General features: G+C 41.2%; 1 protein-coding gene and 1 long non-coding RNA gene across 2 annotated transcripts; both read right to left on the reverse strand.

The window, feature by feature from the left end:
- Positions 1-253: 253 nt before the first annotated feature.
- Positions 254-1,528, reverse strand: LOC120439732. The gene is made up of 3 exons (XR_005612705.1): positions 1,264-1,528; positions 1,019-1,171; positions 254-286 (listed from the first exon to the last, which is right to left on the reverse strand). It is a non-coding gene; the product is annotated as an uncharacterized LOC120439732 (long non-coding RNA).
- Positions 1,529-4,050: 2,522 nt separating this feature from the next.
- Positions 4,051-9,333, reverse strand: LOC120440027 (nuclear body protein SP140-like protein). The gene is made up of 7 exons (XM_039611580.1): positions 9,268-9,333; positions 5,539-5,713; positions 5,327-5,389; positions 4,652-4,785; positions 4,518-4,571; positions 4,366-4,414; positions 4,051-4,112 (listed from the first exon to the last, which is right to left on the reverse strand). The coding sequence occupies exons 2-7, from the start codon at positions 5,681-5,683 to the stop codon at positions 4,051-4,053; spliced, it is 507 nt and encodes a 168-aa protein (XP_039467514.1). The 5' UTR covers positions 5,684-5,713; positions 9,268-9,333.
- Positions 9,334-19,522: the final 10,189 nt, after the last annotated feature.

Here is a 19,522-nt window from a genome sequence, read left to right on the forward strand (position 1 = left end):
CCATTAGGAGAATTGTGGGAAATATCACCTTTAATAACACACTGGTCAGTGTGGTTAGAGGCAACAGTGGGTACAGCTTCAGATTCCATCCCTCCCATTTCCATTTCATCTTCCTCTTCTTCATTCCCAGTATCTTCTGAGTTTACAACTTTGCTTTCATGTCCAGACCCGACCTTCTCTTCAGCTCTCTGCTCTTTTTTTTACTGCCAGCTCCCCTCTGCTTAGAAACTGGTCCTTATCTTCAACAATATCTCCTCAGTTTCTTCTGCAGGCTGTAATTCTGCTTCTTGATAGGGATAACAATGCATTAGATTTATGTATATACACTTTATAATTATTTGTAATTACTATTAGTAGAATCAAATAATTTCTCAAAATAGTTTTCAAGTTAGCAGCACTCAAACTGTGTGGTCTTCTGCTATTGTAGTTCATCTGTTTCACTGTTTGGTGTTCAGAGATGCTCTTGTGTACCCTGGTTGCAGTTAGTCATTATTTGAGTTACTGTTACTGTGTTTCTATCAGCACAAAGCAATCTGGTCATTTTTCTTTGACCTCATTTACACCAGAGAACTGCTGCTCACTTGATATTTTCTCTTTTAGGACCATTCCCTGTAAACTCTACAGATGATTGTTTGGGAAAATCCAAGTATATCAGCAGTTTCTGAAATATTCAAACCGGTGTAACTGGCACCCACAGCCATGCCATGTTCAAAGTCACTTCCAGTTGTGGTCATGCACTGATTATGGCCATGAATGTACGGAAGAGGATTAGGACCACCGGAGGAAAAAAAAAAAAAAGTGGGCACGTCTTTTTTTCTTCTTTTCCAGAATTCTGAGAAAAAAGGTCAGAATTCTGACTTTAATCTCAGAATTCTGAGTTTTTTCTCAGAATTCTGAGTTAAATCCCAGAATTCTGACTTTTTTCTCAGAAGAGATAGTAGAAATCTCTTCTAGAAAAACACTGACAAAATAAGAAAGCCAAAACACATACAACTGCTTTTGTTTTTGAAGAACTCACTCAGTAGCACTTTCAGCACAGTTTGTATTGGTACATCTCTGGTATTTCCATTAACTTCAGATCTCGACATATTAAGAGGATCTTCTCTGTTTTGTTCTTTCTCATTCCCACAGTGCGTTAAATGCCCGTCTTCTCTGTCCTCCATCCTTGCATCTTTGCAAAAGTCAACATGTCAATTAATCAAATATATGAAAAAATGCACAGTGGCTATTAAATGTTTATTTAATGTTAAACTCTCTTAATACCAGAGTTTAAGGCACTGGATTCAATCAAACTGAAGACACTGGATTCAGTTTTATTCACTATTCCCAAAGATGTGGAAGCTTCCTGTTCTTTTCTTTCACTGCTTTGTGGTAACTGGTCTTCACTGCCTTCCCCATCACTCCCATTGATGGATAGGTCATGTATGTGTGAGGGAGCAATGAGCGTCATTGCTGCAGTGGCTGTGTTAACTTTTGCTGAGCTGCTGCACTCTTCTGGAAGATCCATCCACTTGGAGTGACGAGCACCTGTTCCTGAAGCAAAATTAAACATTTAAATTAGATTTACATTTACAACACCAGATATTCATTTTAAAAGGACACGGGTCTACAACCAAAAACTGCATAAGATTTTTGACTGTTTCTTATAGATTTTTACTCACTGAAATCTGGAAAAATATTTTAAAAATTCCATCAAGTCCAGTTTTCTTGCAAAACTCATGTTTTTAGTTTAATTAAGCATACATTTTCTCTTTTTAAACTGAAATCTGGTATTCTATACTTGAGTAAAAAAAACCCATATCTAATAATGATTTCTTACAGTAATTTAAAATTTCTAAGAGCGAGACTCAAGAGAAATACAAATAGAAAATGCGAGGAGTTGAGGGTGGTCAGTGGGGAAGGGGGATACAGTGGGTTTGGCGGTGTGAGGAGCTCGGATGATTCATTTCAGTTCAATTTTATTTATATAGCGCCAAATCACAACAAAAGTCACCTCAAGGCGCTTCATAGTACAGAGAAAAACCCAACAATCATATGACCCCTATGAGCAAGCACTTTGGCGACAATGGGAAGGAAAAACTCCCTTTTAACAGGAAGAAACCTCCGGCAGAACCAGGCTCAGGAGGAGGCGGCCATCTGCTGCGACCAGTTGGGGTGAGAGAAGGAAAACAGAAGGAATAGGATGATCATGTCCCAACAGGTTTATTTTGTTCATAACGAAACGTAAGGAATCTCACTGGCTGGTATAAGCATGTTTTGTTTTGTTTTGCTCTCTGGTATTAGGAATGAGTAAGCAAGCCTGCTATCAGATTTGTTCATTTTTCACCATGCTAAATAAGTTCAGAATTTTCTTTGCTGTATAAGCCACACTCAGTTTACATCCTGCATTCAATCTGGACCATGCACATGTTTTAGTTCTGTATTATGGCTCCAAGAGGTTGTGTAATTTCTCCAGACAACTTTTGTTTTATTTGTGGTGAATAAACTATTAACAAAGGAACACAAGTGATTTTGTGAAGAAAGTTTATTTTGCTTACTTCAAGTTGAAACTTGGGAATCAAGACAAACCATGGGCTCCTCACAGGGTGTGTAGAAGATGTAGGGAAGATCTTTTTTGGTGGTTTAAGAGTAAGAAAAACTCATTTCCTTTTGGCATTCCTATGATGTGGTGTGAACTGCAAAACCACACTACTGATTGCTATTTCTTTTCGGTAGATTTAAGAGGCTTTAATACTAAAAATAAAAAGAACATATCTTACTCAAATTTTAGTTCAGCTATTTGTCCAGTGCCTCATACCTCAGAAATACCAGTTCTACACCCACCTTCAAGTTAGATGATATCCGGAGTGATTCTGAGGACAGAGACACATTACCTCACCAGGACGAATCTAGCTCAGTTTTTTCTGTTGATGAGGGACCCCAGCCATTTTTTCACAGCGAGCTTATTGATCTAGTCAGAGATTTAGGCCCTTCCAAAGATGGAGCCGAATTGTTGGGTCAAGACTCTTTATGTTTTGTAAAAAAACTGTATGTGATGGAGGAAAATTGAGATCATTTTGGATTCAGCACCCTAAAAAACACACCAGTGTTTAAGATTAAACAATGGAAAACTCGCATTTGCTGTTTTCAGTGTTTCTTTTAATTGCTGTATGATCTTGTATGATGGTAAAAGACTGTGAAATACTGAAAACTAGAATTTTGAGTGGTATAGAGTGGCACTGGTCCCAAGTTATATATTACTCTTCTGTTTTAAAGAAATCCAAACCAGTTTGAAAAGGATCTGTTTGGCAAAGGGATCATTTTCCAGCATGACAATGATCCCAAACACACTGCCAGGGCAGTAAAAGCAGGCCTGAATAGAAATGGATGGATTGGCCTCAACACACCCCGGACATCAACATTATTGAAGCAAGTACATCTTGAGAGAGAACTGAACAAAAGCAGCCATCATCCAAAGAAAAGCTTTGACTGTCCTTCAAGAAGCCTGGAGAACTATTCCTGAAGACGACTTAAAGAAATGACAAGAAAGCTGCCTAAGAGTTGAATTGTGTTGAAGGATAAAGGTGGGCCATACCAAAAATATATATATATATATATATATATATATATATATATATATATATATATATATATATATATATATATATATATATATATACTTTGTGTGTCGTTAATCGTGATGATCCACGTTAACACTGACAGCCGTAATTTTAGATAAATAAAATTTCCAAGTTTCAGCAATTAATGCATTATTTTTTATGGTTGTATTGGTGATATCAAGTTTAAATGATAGGAAAAAGGAAATGAAACTTTGATGGAATTAAAATAGTTACTAGTAGAGTAACCAGTGATTTGTAGTATTACGTTTTTACATTGAAATTCTGACCTGATGATATGGCCTGATTGAAAAATAAGGGTAATCTTATGTCATTAACATTCACATGAGGACCAAAAATACCAGACAGTAAAGTGTATTAAAATAAAATAAAATAAAAAAAAAGATATATATATTTACCTGTCTTCCATCAAAACATCTCTTGAGAATAATTCTTAGTTCTTTCCCCTGAATAGATGTTTCATTGCTGTTGAAATTGTATGTTTTGTTGTCCTCTCTGAAAAAGAAGAGTGATTTTCATACACAGACACTTTTTGTTAGGATGGTTACATGTCAAGAGGAAATAACATCATTTAATAAATAACACTCTTGTCAGTATGTTTAGGGGCAACAGCAGACACAGTCTTATCTTCTATTTCTCCCTCTGCCTGTTTCTCTTCATCTTCTTCACTCCCAGCATTTTCAGCTTCCTCTCTCTCTCTGCTCTGTTTCCACTAGCATTTCCTCACTGTTTGAAAGCTGGTCTTTACCTTCAGCATTATCATCTTCAGTTTCTTCAGAGTTGGATGATTGTATTTCCTTTGATTCAAGGTTCAAGAAAAATGACCTTTAATTATCATTCTCAGTGTTGTTTTAATTCATTTTTGAAAATCAGAATTACAGTACTCTCATGCTCAGTTACCGTTCTAGTCTTGGATCTTCCTTTTCTGTATCCCTTAGTTTTTAGGTAACGTTTCTGTGAAAAGTTAGTTTGACAGTTTATTTAGTGAAATCTGATTTTCTTTGATTAATAGAAATGCAAAGAAAAAAAAGTACCTTAATCCAATACTCCAGAGGTTGATCATCATAGAAAATAGTTGCTTTCCATTTTTTACACAATCTTTTCCCTGCAAGTTTCTCAAACCTAGAGGGCTTACACCATTTGCCTTCATACACAATACACGCCTTACCTAAATTGATCATCCAAACACACAGGAAAATTGAAATGACAGTAGAAAAGAACACTTAAAAATAAAGTTAACTTCTGACAAGTTAACATTTGATCCTCTTTAAAACAGTGCACATTGTTTAAATTGTAGATTTGAACAACAAAAGGAAAATGCTTTCTCTTTATTTTTTTTCTCAATTCTTAAAGATGTCAAAAACATTCGCACCTGATCTGCAATCCAATCCAAGGTTTAGATTTTTTTTTTTTTAATGTAGGTTTGTATTTACTTTTCCCAAATGACTGATGGGAAACCTTATTGCTATAAGGTTTCCCAGCTTTCATGAGATGGGGGGAAGGCAATTCAGAATCACCAATGCATAATCTATCATGCATTGATTCAGCTGGAGAGAAACTGATGACTACAGATCATTGAAGTCAAGTTCCATTTTTTTATATACATGATTTTTATTTGTGGGCACAGTTTCAAAGAGTATAAAGTGTTTTCTTGTTTAATGGTTTCCATGAAATGTGCTTATGCTTCTCAGATAATTGTATTTGCTTACCTTGTTCCAGCTTCTCACAATCAAGGATGCCCTCTGTGGTTCCACAGATTACAGGCAAAAGCTCTAAATTACAACAACAACAACAACAACAACAACAATAATAATAATTTCCCTATGATAAAATAATATGAATGTATTTTCATGCCATAAAATTAGAGAAACATATTCAAAAATCTAAAAAGATGTTCAGTGCTGCGTGACTAAGGACTTACGTTTTCCTTCTGTCCTCCAAGTTTTTTGATCCTCCTCCTCCTTCTCGTCTTCATCATCAGAAGGTTCATTATATTCAGCCTTCCATCTTTTCCTTAATCCACAGCCTTCTTGGTCTTCCCCTTCCGCAGATCTTTTCCTCTCCATTTATTTTTCAAAACTGAAAATATACTCTTCCTAAACAGATTTCAGGGTAATCATTGATTTGTGTCAAAAGGTCTTTCCACCGAAACAACATTTGTGAGCCCTTACCCAAGCGATATGATCATAAAAGAAATAGCACAACTGAATGTTGAATTCTTTGTTAAGTCTTTTGTTGTGCGAGAGAAGAAAAATGTTTGCTGACCACCGCACAGATCTCAAGTTCAGCTCATACCGATACTAATAGTTTGGTCCTGAAAACAGTTCTCAGTATTAACATTTTGAGGTTTTGTCATTGTGGTCTGACAACAAAGTTTTCATGTTTTGTTTTATTTCAGTTTAGCCTTCATTTGACAAAACTCATTGTAACTTTCAAATCAGTCAATTAATCAGATAGATGACAGATAGATATGTCTTGTGTTTTTCAAAAGATGCACAACACCATTGACTTTTAAAATATATTGTAAATTTTATATATATTAAAATGTAATCTTCCATTACTTTTTAACATATCCAACTATATTTGAATTCCTTAGTGCAATATAATTGCGAATTAACTTAAAGAACACATCAGCTTGGATTAGCTGCTTTTTCAGTTGTTTTCAGTGCCATCCTTGTACCTGAATATTTCAGAGGAATGTTTTTTTTAGATTGTTAGGCCCCTTAACACTGACCTATGAATCATTCAAGCATTAAAAACACACCTAACTCGAGGGACTTATATATACAGTGTTGTCTAAATAACACTGTATATAACAAATAACTTAGCGAAGAATCAGTATTAAATTGTATCTTTAGGTACTTTGTTACTTGTAGCCTGTCACAAAAACATACAATTTCTTCCAATTTCTTTAGTTGAATCTCTGAAAAATGCCAAAGATAACACAGTTTGACAGGAATTTTCATTTTTTTAATTGTAAACCAACTGATGTACAAAGAGCTATTAGCTGAAAACTTGACATATCTCCGCATGACGTGTCTTGGCTCAAGACTTTTGCACAACACTGTAACTCTCCTTTATTTATTTCATATTTTGTCAATATGGCTGGACAAATTTGTATGAAAATGTTGTTTTTGTTTTGTCTAACTTCTTTAGAACAGTTATATTCATCTGTCACAGACATCATTGATATATTACTCGCAATGCTTCAAAGTAAAAGCACACCTCTTGTTTTTCTCTTGCAAATTTAAATCTGAAGACCTGACACGAACTGCTGTCAACACACTAAACACTTTACATCTACTTTAATGTAAATACAATAAAAGTAAAAAGTGAAATACACTATAGGGACAAAAGTTATGGTCCACCTACTCATTATTCCTACAGGAGCTGCTCATGACATAGAAACCCACGTCAACAGTTTTAATCAAGATGTTAATACCAGAGGATGCTTAGGACCAAGGGCGTAGATTTGGTTTTGGCATTGGTGGGCACGGATGATTCAACCACCGAACCCTGCCCTGTTTCTCCCCACACACTTTTTGTCTTTGCTTCTTGATAAAAAGGAGAAATATACTTGTCTACATAAGCTATTCTACATGCTTTTAAACCATTTAAAATTACAATTCATAGTTTTATATGTGAATTATATAATGTTAAATTACTATTAAACAAATGACTAAGTATTTTAGACTTTAGTTTACTTCAGCCATATTCCATATAAATCAGGTATCTTACAAAAATAAAAATAGCTTCAAATAGAGTCATGACAATAAAAGAATATGACCTTAAGGACTTAAGAACATTACTTCAGTTATAGTACACCAACATCTCTTACACATTAGCACTAAGGGAACACTGAATGACCTGGTGGTTTTTGTCCATAAAACTACTCATCTAAGATTACCACAAAATTATTATTATGTGCTTGATGTGCCTCACCTTTGGCCCTGGCTCTTCCCCTCTGACTGCACTAGGACATATTGCCACTTGATAAAATAACACATTGATTCGTGCCATGTAAAAAGTGAGACTTGTCAATTCAGATTCTTTGTCAAATGTACACTAATGAATCAATTTACATCAGCAGCCTAACAATTGTCATGATAATAAATACTAGTTAATCTATAGCACCAAATCATCAGTCAGTCACCTGTGACCTCGCCTCTTCACCTCTGTCTGAGCTACAACATGGCAGAGCTGCCTCTGTCACCTGATAAATAACAGTGAGACATTCCAAACACATGCAGTCACACATGTGCTTCAAATACAGTAATGAACCAACAAGTCATCATCCAATTTCACCTGTGATCTTGTGTCACCATTGCTCTCTGAGCTTTGTGTTGGTTCTTCTGTCACCTGACAAATAGCACATACATGACAATAAGAATAAAATGGGGAGCTGCTTCAGTGTTTCTGTCAATTTGTGCAGATCTTGACTCATTAGTAATGTTTGAAGGGTGAGTGCATTTTTAAAACAATTTGTGCAAACTGCACTACAAGGTGGAATATTTGCAAAATCATGACTACCTCATGATGTATTGTCTCAAAAATTAACCCTATGAATATGTCAGTGCCATTAGGATGAAATTATTGTGTCACCAACATTTTAACGTTAGACATATAATTTTAACAGCCTCTGTAAACTAATATCCTGGCTTGCTCGAGGCTGCTGTTTTCTCTGACACTTTCAATCAAAATTAGAAATGCTGCTCTGAGACTGAGATAACTAATAGTGCTGACTGTTGTGCAGTTAGTTTCCAAAACACGTTATTCATGGTTACATACAATTTTAGACTCATGTGGGCCAAAGCCTAGAATAGCCTGTAACGTTATTATGACGGACACATTTTATGAGTGAGCTTAACTTTAAGTGACTTACAGGTTTCTTTGAAAAATACTTTCTTATATCCAGGTTCTTCCTTTTTGCTGCCATCCTCCTCTCCTCCTCGCAGCGCAGGCTTGCCGCTGCTAAAACTAAACAGAGCTCCCTGAAAGGCACAGCCAATCACACTGGCCATATTTATCACATGAGGTAGGACTCCAGTAGAGAACGTAATTTAAATCTTTCTGCACCGCTGGGCGAATGAGACGTTGACAGATCGGTTTTTTTCCTCTTTCTATCGGGTTTGTTTTTCTTTACTCGAAGAGATCAAATTATTGGTGGGGACAATTCAATAATCGCTGGATATTGGTGGGGACATGTCCCTTCCGTCCATGCCAAATCTACGCCCTTGCTTAGGACTCTATTACTGAAAATTAAAAAAAAAAAAAAAAAGCAAAATTTGTCCACTTTTTCGCACTATGCACCTCGGCGACTCCACTCCGTGCGACACCTTGTGGCGAAGGCGAGAATTTTATATATATATATATATATATATATATATATGTACGTACATATATATACATACACACACACACACACACACACACACACAGCGGTATGTGAATGTGTGTGTAGACCGAACAAAGTGGCATTCTATAATCACAATGAGGTCTATCAGCAAACACATCAGCAACCACAGGAGAGCAAATAGACAGCACATCCGTGCATCAGTTCTAGCAATGCATCCATTATCCATGCATAAAAACACAACTTGTTTTTTTAAAGAAAAAAACAGAGATGTGAAACTCCAGAATAGGGACTTACCTCTGTTGCCGACTAGACAGCAGATGATGTCCCACACAGGAAAGTAAAACTTTACTTTTCAGTTACACTGAAACCCCCCCGCCCACCCCCAGTTATTAAAGTGTGCGCCCAAACACTGACTTCCGGCAATGACGGCAGGTTTTACAGGTAAGACGATTTAAACTTACATTTACAGTCGCTATTTATATATGGAGAAAAACCTCAAAACAGTTGCAAGTGCACGTACGATATGATTTACAAATGTGTATAATTTTGAGACACATTTCACACTGCCAGCTTCACCGACATCCGCAAACTTAAGATGCGTTCATGTCCCAGTGTTAAACTGGGATATCTGACTTTCCTCGGTATACCTGCATTTTATCTATAAATTTATTCAAATAAAGTGGTCGCTTTTTCTAAATATAGCAGAAAATGTGATTTACCAATTAGAGACAGTACACAGTAGCTCATAAAGGTTAATATGTGGTTTAAATAATCTGATGCTACATGCTGGATGATCTTTTGCTGGGAAAAGTCAGTCAGTGCTCAGCCGCATATGGGGAACACAATGGCTGTACATCACTGTGGCTCATCTTCTGGAGTAAACGTATGCTAACTAATCTCTGTATATTTTTTAATATAAATATAATCCAGGTAATCTGCAATTGACCATTCTCTAACTGGTAAGTCGACGTTTTCTAGTAAAGTGGTCAAGAATTATTTAGAAAAAAACTTCCAATTTATTTGAGAAAAACAAAACAAAAAGCAACAAAGCCGGTGATGTCAAGAGAAATACAAATAGAAAATGCAAGGAGTGTGATGATGTGATGTCCCAGTTTTACGCTGGATCTTAATGCAGCTTACTACACAGTAGCCTATGCATATTTCTCTCCATATCCATGTAACAAGATACATCCACATTAAAGGAGTATGTATAGGTTTCAAATAAACTGAGGGAACGTTTTTTCATCTGAGCAACCGCTGAACCATAGTAGTTTACTACGATTTAAATTTTAATGTGAAATGAACTGATGTGAATGTCCTATGATAACTTCACAAATGTTACCTTTTAGTTTTTTTGTTTTTAGAAGGGAAACACATTTAGTTAGTTAGTTATCAAAATAATTATTTTTGAAGTAATTGAAACAACTTAATTTGGAAAAATCATTGTGATTTTCGAACAATGGCAGATCTACAAAATTTGGGTTACAAAGGAGGGGCAAGTTGTCTAGGCAGGGTGGCACATACATCTTCAGTGAAGTGAAATTCCCCTGTTTAAATGGAGTCACATCCACAAAAACACTTTAAAACTATTTATTGTATCATTGTCTCTTCTAAGAAAACAAAGACAAGGTGATTTTTTTTTTACAAGTTTTAAAGTAGAAAAACTTAGTGTAAAGACAGTATAAACAGTATAGTGTGTTGATCACAGCATGTAGGCTAAAAAAATCTACTGAAATTACTGTGAGTTGTGATTCTTTTGCCTGTGCCGAGCCACTACACAGACCTTAAGGTTCAAGGAGCTTCTTTTACTTTTTTACTTTGAGTACATTTCAGAGCCTGTACTTTTTCACTTCTCAATCACGGATTGGCCCACCTGAGCCCAGACCTCAATAATATTGAAGCAGTGTGGGATCATCTAGACAGAGAGCAGAACAAAAGGCAGCCGACACTGAACTTTGAATGTTTTTCAAGAAGTCTTGAGAACTATTCCTGAAGACTACTTAAAGAAATGACAAAAGAGTCGACGATGAGAGTCCAGACTGTGCTAAAGAATAAAGGCGATGCTAAAAAATAATGACCTTCAAGCTCTATTTTGTCTTGCCTCAAGGCACTTTGTATTGTAAGGTTATAATACGTATACTGTCTGTTTGCACATATTTCAGTGAATATCCCTATTAAGAAATGAGCTGTGGTTCAAGACTTTTGCAAAACACTCTAGTTTTATGCATTTAATAGATACAATATTAATATTATAAGTTTTACAATTTATCATGTCTTTGTCTTTATTCCTTATTGTATTATTAATTAAATATAGAGTAAAATGATATCCAATCAGGAAAGGATCCTTTAATGAAGTCATTAAAACAGCTATTTTAGTTATAGGGTAACCAGTAATAGGTTTTACATTGGAAAGGTAACCTTTCAACACTGCTTATTGTTTTGTTTTGGGATTTTTTGGTTTTCTTTTTCTTTTTTGTTCACACTGAACCACAGTATTTGCCAAATTAAAAGTAAAATTTTGACTTGTTGACAGTGCTAGATTAAAGGTGAGAGTCATCTTAAATCATTAATATACTCATGATGACCAGGTGTATGTTTCCCAGGTGTTGAAATTGTACTTGTTGCTGTCATCTCTGAAAAAAGAATCACGTAATGCATGCTAGTTTGTTTCATAATCAGAGTCATAATAAGATTCTGAATTGACCTCATCTTCAGACACATCCTCCTCCTCTGTGATCAAATTGAGCCTCCAGGGCTGTCAACTGTTTACTTCTGCTGCTCATTTTATAAAACAGGTGAGTATATCATATGTAGCTGCAGTGGGTGGAGTTTTTGTCTTTGGGAACAGAAAAAGTTCCCATCAAAAGTCATAACAACACCTGCATTCTCAATCTTTATATAAGGTCAGTAAGGTGTGTGTGTTTTGAAGTATGTCTCCCAGCTGCAAAGAAACAAATAGTATTTGACATTTCTAACCCTTTTTCTCCACTTTGACTACCAGTTCAAACTGACATGAACAGTATCTCCATCCATCCATCCATCCATCCATTTTCTTCGGCTTATCCGGGGCCGAGTCGCGGGGGCAGCAGCCCAAGCAGAGAAGCCCAGACCTCCCTCTCCCCAGCTACCTCCTCCAGCTTATCTGAGGGAACACCAAGGCATTCCCAGGCCAGCCGAGAGATATAATCTCTCCAGCGTGTCCTGGGTCTGCCCCGAGGCCTCCTCCCGGTGGGACATGAGTGGAAAACCTCGCCCAGGAGGTGACCAGGGGGCATCCTTGTCAGATGCCCGAACCATCTCAACTGGCTCCTTTCGATGTGGACGAGCAGCGGCTCTACTCTGAGCCCCTCCAGAATTGTCACGATGAGCTGTGTGGCTGTCAGTGGCTGGACCCACGTGCAGGACTCGGAGACAAAACATTAACTTAAACGGCAGCTTTATTTGCTGGTGAGGCACACTTGGCGATACATAAACGATAACTTAAACTCACTAGACAGGAGATGCTAATGACTCTAACCGGAAGGTAAACAACAATGAATACGCACACAACAAACGTGGAGGACGCAACAACTGGCAGGGAAAAACACAGGGCTTAAATACATACTGAGGTAATTAGGGAATGTGAAACAGGAGGAGAGCACAGCTGGGACTCATCGGACATGACAAGACAAGGGGAGACAAAACTCAACACACTGACATAGTACACAGACTTTCAAAGTAAAACAGGAAACTGAACAGAAGTAACAGAACCACAACCTAAGAACTAGAACACAAGAAATGCCAAGGAACTAGGGATACTAGCGACAGAAATCAAAACACATCATGAAATCAAGGAAAACTAATACAAACAGAAAAACACTGAGTCCACAGACTCAGGACCGTAACAGTACCCCCCCTCTAAGGGCTGGCTCCAGACAGCCCAAACCCAAAAACCAGAGACACGGAAAACCAAAAACAACCCAACCAGGGCGGGCGGCGGGGGTCCAGGACGGAGGGACCAAGTCCAAAACAAAAAGGGCACAGGAGCACAGAACAGTCCCAAACAGAATAGGTGTCAAGACATCAAAACACCTAGATCCGGAAGCCGGCCCGGAGGCCGACGACACAAAAGCCCATCACTCAACAGTTCAGGAGGCCGGCCCGGAGGCCGACGGCACAAAAGCCCATCACTCAACAGTTCAGGAGGCCGGCCCGGAGGCCGACGGCACAAAAGCCCATCACACAGCAGTTCAGGTGGCCGGCCGCGCAGACGGCGGCGACGAAGAACCCGCTCAGGGGGCTGCCCCCTCCGGCGATGACGTCCAGCTGGAGACCTGGAAAGCGGCCGGCAGAGGCGAGGTGGAAAAGGACGAGCTGGAACTGAAGACGGTGTGGCAACCGCTGGACCAGACGAGGCTGAAGACACAGAGGCCGGACCAGACGAGGCTGAAGACACAGAGGCCGAACCTGACGGCAGCGGGACGGCTGCGGAACCTGACGGCAGCGGGACGGCTGCGGAACCTGACGGCAGCGATGCTGCAGGCGGTGATGCTGCAGGCGGTGATGCTGCAGGCGGTGGAACAGGTAGTGGCTGAACGGTCTTCCCAGAACCGTCAGCAGATGTGAGGATGTGCTGGCTGGGTCCTTCAGGACCCTCAGCTAACGAGGCGTGGTGCTGGGTGGGCTCCTCGGAGCCTCCAGCCGACGAGGCAGGATGCTGGCTGGGTTCACCTGAACCCCCAGCAGACGAGGCGTGGCGCTGGACGGGCTCCTCGGGCCCTCCAGCCGACGTAGCAGGAAGCTGGCTGGGTTCACCTGAACCCCCAGCTGACAACACTTGAAGCTGGCTGGGTTCTCCCGAACCCCCAGCTGACAACACTTGAAGCTGGCTGGGTTCTCCCGAACCCCCAGCTGACAAAACTTCAGGCTGGACGGGCTCCTCGGGCCCTCCAGCTGACGAAACCTGAGGCTGGACGGGCTCCTCGGGCCCTCCAGCTGACGAAACCTGAGGCTGGACGGGCTCCTCGAGCCCTCCAGCTGACGAAACCTGAGGCTGGACGGGCTCCTCGAGCCCCCCAGCTGACGAGATTTGAGGCTGGACGGACTCCTTGAGCCCTCCAGCCGGAGCAGATGCAGGGCCAGAGGCAATTGGGACCCCTGGCTGCATAGGTAGCTGAATTGGTGCTTGCGCTAATTGCTGAGTTACCGGCTGGGCGGTTGACTGAAACAGAAGTTGTAGTGGTCGTCGTGATGATGGTCGTGCTGGGTGTAGTGATGGTTGTTGAACTTGCAACAGAGCGGGTAACCGACTCTCAGCAACTCTTCTCCGTGGAACAGGAACGGGTACTGGGCCTGGCCGAACCTCAGCCATCCCCACCTGAAGAACAGATACAGGTCCAGGGAAGAGCTGTGTTCTGGCTGCCTTACCCCTGGGGGCCGGTGTGGGTGGAGGAGCTAGCTGGACTGCCGCTGCTCCCACCCGAGGAGCTGAAACGGGTGCAGGAGTCAGCGGGGTCTCAGTTGCCCCCACCCAGGGAACCAGAACAGGCACAGGCAATGACCGGGCACCCGCCATCCCCACCTGAGGAGCAGATACGGGTGCAGGGATGAACGGAGCCATAGTCTGCCTGGGAACTGGAACTGGATGCGGAGAGCAGAGCAGAGGAGCTGTAACAGTCACAGGGAAAACCAGGTTTATGGTACCAGACATGGTTCTAGAAAACCGAGACTTATGGCAGGCTGACCTTGGTAAAACTGCTATTCTTACGTTAGCAGTCTTAGAAAAGATGAGTTCAGGGGCAGTCACAGGTGCTGGAGAAATCATACAAGCAGTATCTGAAGAAACTGGGTGTGAAGCAACATTAAACACAGTCTTACAAAACGCAGCCTGGGAAGTTGCACACACAGTGTCCAGGGCTACTGGCTGAAAAGCATGGCGCACAGAGTTGTACAGACATGATCGTGGAACCGAAACTTTAACTTGAGCAACCAACTCTGCAGTGTTCAAACCAAGTATTTTTGCCAGCTTGTTAACAGCAGATGACACCTTGTTGCTCTTAACCTGGACAGTCACAGAACGCATAGTGTTAAAGAGTTCACAGTGAGTTACACAAACAGACTTTGAATTCGCATTCTCTGGGCTAGTCACAGAATGAACTGGCTGGAAAGCCGCACAGCACTTGGGTGAAGCAACATCAACAATAGTTTCAAGAGGCGTAGCCTGAACAGTGTTGAAAGGATTTAGCTGGAAGATTAAGCGGTCCATGTTTAGTTCAGTGGTTGGAAAGATTGTCTTTTGTGTGGAGCAGCAAACAGTCTTCTGGACAGGACTTTTAATATTCTGAGTGAGATTATTATTGTCAAGGTCACAAATCTCCATAACAGATCCACACATGACATCTGAAAGCTCAGTATTAACTAGTGCTCCCGAAGCCATCCTTGTACTATTAAGTGATCCAGAAACAGGTGGCTCACGATCGACATAACTTGGCGGAGAAGTAAAAACAGAAACTCCAGTCTTTTCAGAATGAAACTCAGACACACCTTTCTCAGTTACTGAACACAAAGCTCCGTTCGACTCTAATGAAATAAGGTCATCTGACACTGGAACTTTCTCAAACTTGGAAGAAACAAAAGGAAAATCATTAGAATGTTCAGAGTCCTGAAAGGCATCCTCAGAGTCAGCCATCTTAGGACCATCAGTTTCTAATTCAACAGACTCAGAGGAAACAGCCTCAGAGTTAACAAACTCATGTTTTACTGGCTCTGGGCCTAAAATTCCCAGCGTGGAAGGAGCTGGGTGGGAATTGTTCTGTTCACTCACCATGTCCAGCAGTTCAGAGCAGGAACTGGACTCGGGTTGCGGTGAGGGATGGCGACGACGAGAACGCCGCTTTCTCTTGGAAACGGGAGCGGCAGAGGAAACGGAAGGTGTCGGAGTAACGGTGACCAGACCCTCATCCTCCGACCACATTCCTGCCAGGCATGAGGTAGGTGAAGGGTGGTCAGAACCAGACGTGAGGGAGGAAGGAGTCCGATGCTGCGACTGTGGCTGCTGCAGCGGGGCTGACATAATTCCGGCTGAATATTTGACCGCTCTTCTTTGCAGAGCTCGTACAGTTTATTTATATTATTTGGTTTGTTGGCAAAGAACCGGGTTTTAAGCACAGTCTTGTTGTTGGTGACTGAAAGTCTCTGATTGAGGTGCAACTTGCTCAGAGGCATTTAACCAAATATCACTGGGAGTGTATCTGTGTATACTTTTCACACAGGGACAAATATTGAGGTATATACGCAGGACACAGAGGCAGGCAAAGGAGATAAAAGTAAAAAGAAGCCTTTATTCAAAAGATATGTACACTTTTCACCCTGTGTGGATTAGAGAAAATCCTGAAGAAATTCAAACTTGTACACCTAATTGATTGATTGATTGATCATACTTTATTCATCCCGAGGGAAATTGGGTTAAGGCTGCCAGCCGTGCCAGCGCCGTCTTACCCATCCGACCATACATACATTACACAAACATCACATGGGGAAGACAGGTCAGAGGGGTATACATGGAAAAGCACCACATGAGGAAAGATAAGGAGAAAAAAATAACTCCCCCCAGACTGAGCTCCAAGAGGGAGATCAGTTTGAGAACAGAAAAAAAAAACACCTCTGCACATAGCACATGAAAAAAACTCTAAGACACCAAAGAAACACATGACAAGCAACAGGGGTGGGTAAAGGGTGAGAGACACCCAATGTAGACAGTACATCCGGGCCTGCAGCCTATGCGCTGGTCTCCATGATCCACCGTCAGCATCGGAAGGGAATAAGCGTCGAAGGCGTTTGGAGGGGGAGGGGGGATGAGTTCTGATTAAGTTTAAATAAATTATTCTCAAAATTTATTTACATTACAGCCACTGACATTTATACATGTTATTGTGAAGTCATACTACTAAGAACCTAATAAATCTACAGTTAATTTTAAAATTGCACATGTGTGTACAAATGTGCACAAATGTGTCATTTTTCACGTTTTGGTTCCAAGGAGACGGATTTTCTTTTTTTTTTTCTTTTAAATCTAACCTTGAGCCTGTTCTCCATGATTTCGCTCTTATCAGCCCAGTCCTTCTGTGGCTGACCATACAGTACTATGCAAAAGTTTAGAGTTGCATGTCTTTTTTTCTCTGGGATTCCTTAAGGTCTTTCGAAGTCTCTTTTTGGCTGCTTTTACACTTGTTTTCAGTACCATCCTTATACCTGAATATTTTCATTTTTTTAGATTATTAGGCCACTTAACACTGACCTATGAATCATTCAAGCAAAAGAAAGAAAGAAAAAATACATCACGCCATTGTTTCATTCCTCTCTGTCCCCTTCTGGCCACCTGTGCCTCAATTTTATACCACAACCTAGACATCCACCTTACTCACACTCTCAGAACACATACATATAGCGCCTTGGGGGTGGGCACATTATACGGCGTCCAGAGGACGGTCTGTGTATTTAACCTCACCTCTGGAGCCGGTGCCCACCTCTCAATTTTAAATACATGTAGACATTGAGGGTTCTTGGGAAGGGCCGTGCTGACACCTGCTGCTCTCTGGCAGGAAGCACCATGCCCTCCCATGTTTTAAATGCACTTTAGAACAGCACGCAACAACACTACATATCAGCGGGCGGAGGGAGGTATGGGGTCTTCACACACCCCCATTCTCTGTTAGCCATCGGGACGGAGGGGCTGGGAGGAGGAGTTGGCCATCCTGTTGGGGTCTGGGATGCGGGGCCTCCCTGGTGCGGATCCAGGGACGGTCTGCTTGTCTCCACCCCAGGGAAAAGGGTAACATCTCCTGGGTCTAGGTGTGGGCGAGGGTACCTGGACCTGGGGTATAGAGTATGTTTGGGGAGTGTGATTGTGTGCACAGTGTTCATTTGTTTCTGTCCCCGCATTGGGTGAGTGCCGAGTACTTGTATATGTGTGCCTGAGGGTGGGAATGCATGTTTGTGTCTGTGTGTGCCTGTTCGTCTGTGTCTATATGTCAGGTCGGATCTCAGACTCCACCTCTCTGGGAATATCTCAGGCCCTCCAAAGTGTGGAGGCCTATCTCCCCTAACCACACTCCCTGCCGGTGGCTGATGCCCTCAGATGTCGGTGCGTTGGTGGTTCTTGGTGTCCGGGGCTGGGCACTCAGGTATGTACTGGCTCACTTGCAGAGGCTACTTGGCAGGACCTGGCGCCCGTGGTTTGGGCGGGCCCCTTCCGGGGGGGTGTGGAGCCCTCGGACCTCGGACCTCTGGTCTCTGGGCCTGCGGCTCGGTCCACTCTGGCGCAGCTGGCTGCCAGCACAGCCCGCGGACATGTCACTGCAGCCCTCTCTGGCTTCTGCTCTGTGGCTGCTGGGTGACCCCTTGTCTGGGGCTCTCCTCAGCTCTCCCCAGAGGGTGGCATGGATGCCCCTCCGGTGGTCCTCCTTGGGCTCTTGCACTCTGGGGGCTTCTGGATGTCTGGAGCCTGGATCTCCTCCATGCCTGCTTCATGCCCTGGGGGACAGGGCTATGGCTCCCCACACCCTCTAGCAGATCGTTACATGGAGAAACCTTTTGAACACAAGCGCGCTCATCAACACAGGTGTGCACACAGGTGTACACATGGGTGTTTACTGTTCACAGACACAAACTGCACCTTTCTTGACTGCTACCTCAAAGCACATTGTGCGCTGTCAGTCTTGCGTGCTGCACAATAACATTCAATATTTAGTATTTACTGTTATTTACACTTAGCTAGATTATTGTGATGGTGTTGATGGTGCACTCTTTTTTGCTTGTTTCCTCTTTTTTTCGTTTTTCTTCTCTCAACAGGTGATCCAGGTGATTTTTTTAAGTGCCCTTTCTCACTGTCCCTCTTCCCCTCTGTTTTTCCCTCCCTCTCTTTCTTTCCTTCTCCCTTTCCTATCTTCCAGTCATGTCTGTCCCATCTGTAACAACTGAGAATAAAATAAAATAAAATAAAATAATAATAATAACAAAGGTCAATCGAATGGACCAATACAGCAAGGCTGTGATGATCCACTTGGTAAAGTAAATCCATTGGGCATCTTTCTTGGCCTTCAGACAATAATTCTGATGGCTAAAGAAACAGACGGGACAGGCAAAAAAAAGAAAGAAAAGATATTGGAACATTTGTATCACTACATAAATAAATGAGATAAAACTCAGTACTTACTTTTAAAGTTTACTTTTCAAAAGACAGGACATATTTTTTTAAGTTTACTTTTTTCCCCCAAGAAAAAAAAAATCTTCTTGGTGCTTGTTCGTGGTTGTCAAAAAGCTAGTTGGTTCATTACCGCCACCAACTGGCATAGAGTGTTGACCTGATTGTCACTTAAGAATTAGAGCCTATAGGATAATTAAATATAGCCTGATAACTTTGTCTTCTTGAGTTATTTCAAAGTAAATCAGTTTAATCTAGTCTATATATACCTAACATAACTATATTTAGGTTTTGAATAAAAAAAAGAAAAGAAAAGAAAAATGCCAAAGATAACACAGAAGTTTGGTTTTTTTAATTGTGTAACCAAAT

Source organism: Oreochromis aureus, linkage group 4 (genome assembly GCF_013358895.1).
Source record: "Oreochromis aureus strain Israel breed Guangdong linkage group 4, ZZ_aureus, whole genome shotgun sequence".
Taxonomy (NCBI): Eukaryota; Metazoa; Chordata; class Actinopteri; order Cichliformes; family Cichlidae; genus Oreochromis; species Oreochromis aureus.

Coding starts and splice junctions, on each gene's coding strand:
- LOC120440027 (XM_039611580.1), bottom strand. CDS start 5,683: ATGGAGAGGAAAAGATCTGCGGAAGGGGAAGACCAAGAAGGCTGTGGA. Junction 5,390..5,538: donor TTGGAGGACAGAAGGAAAAC/GTAAGTCCTTAG, acceptor GTTGTAATTTAG/AGCTTTTGCCTGTAATCTGT. Junction 4,786..5,326: donor TTGTGAGAAGCTGGAACAAG/GTAAGCAAATAC, acceptor TGATCAATTTAG/GTAAGGCGTGTATTGTGTAT.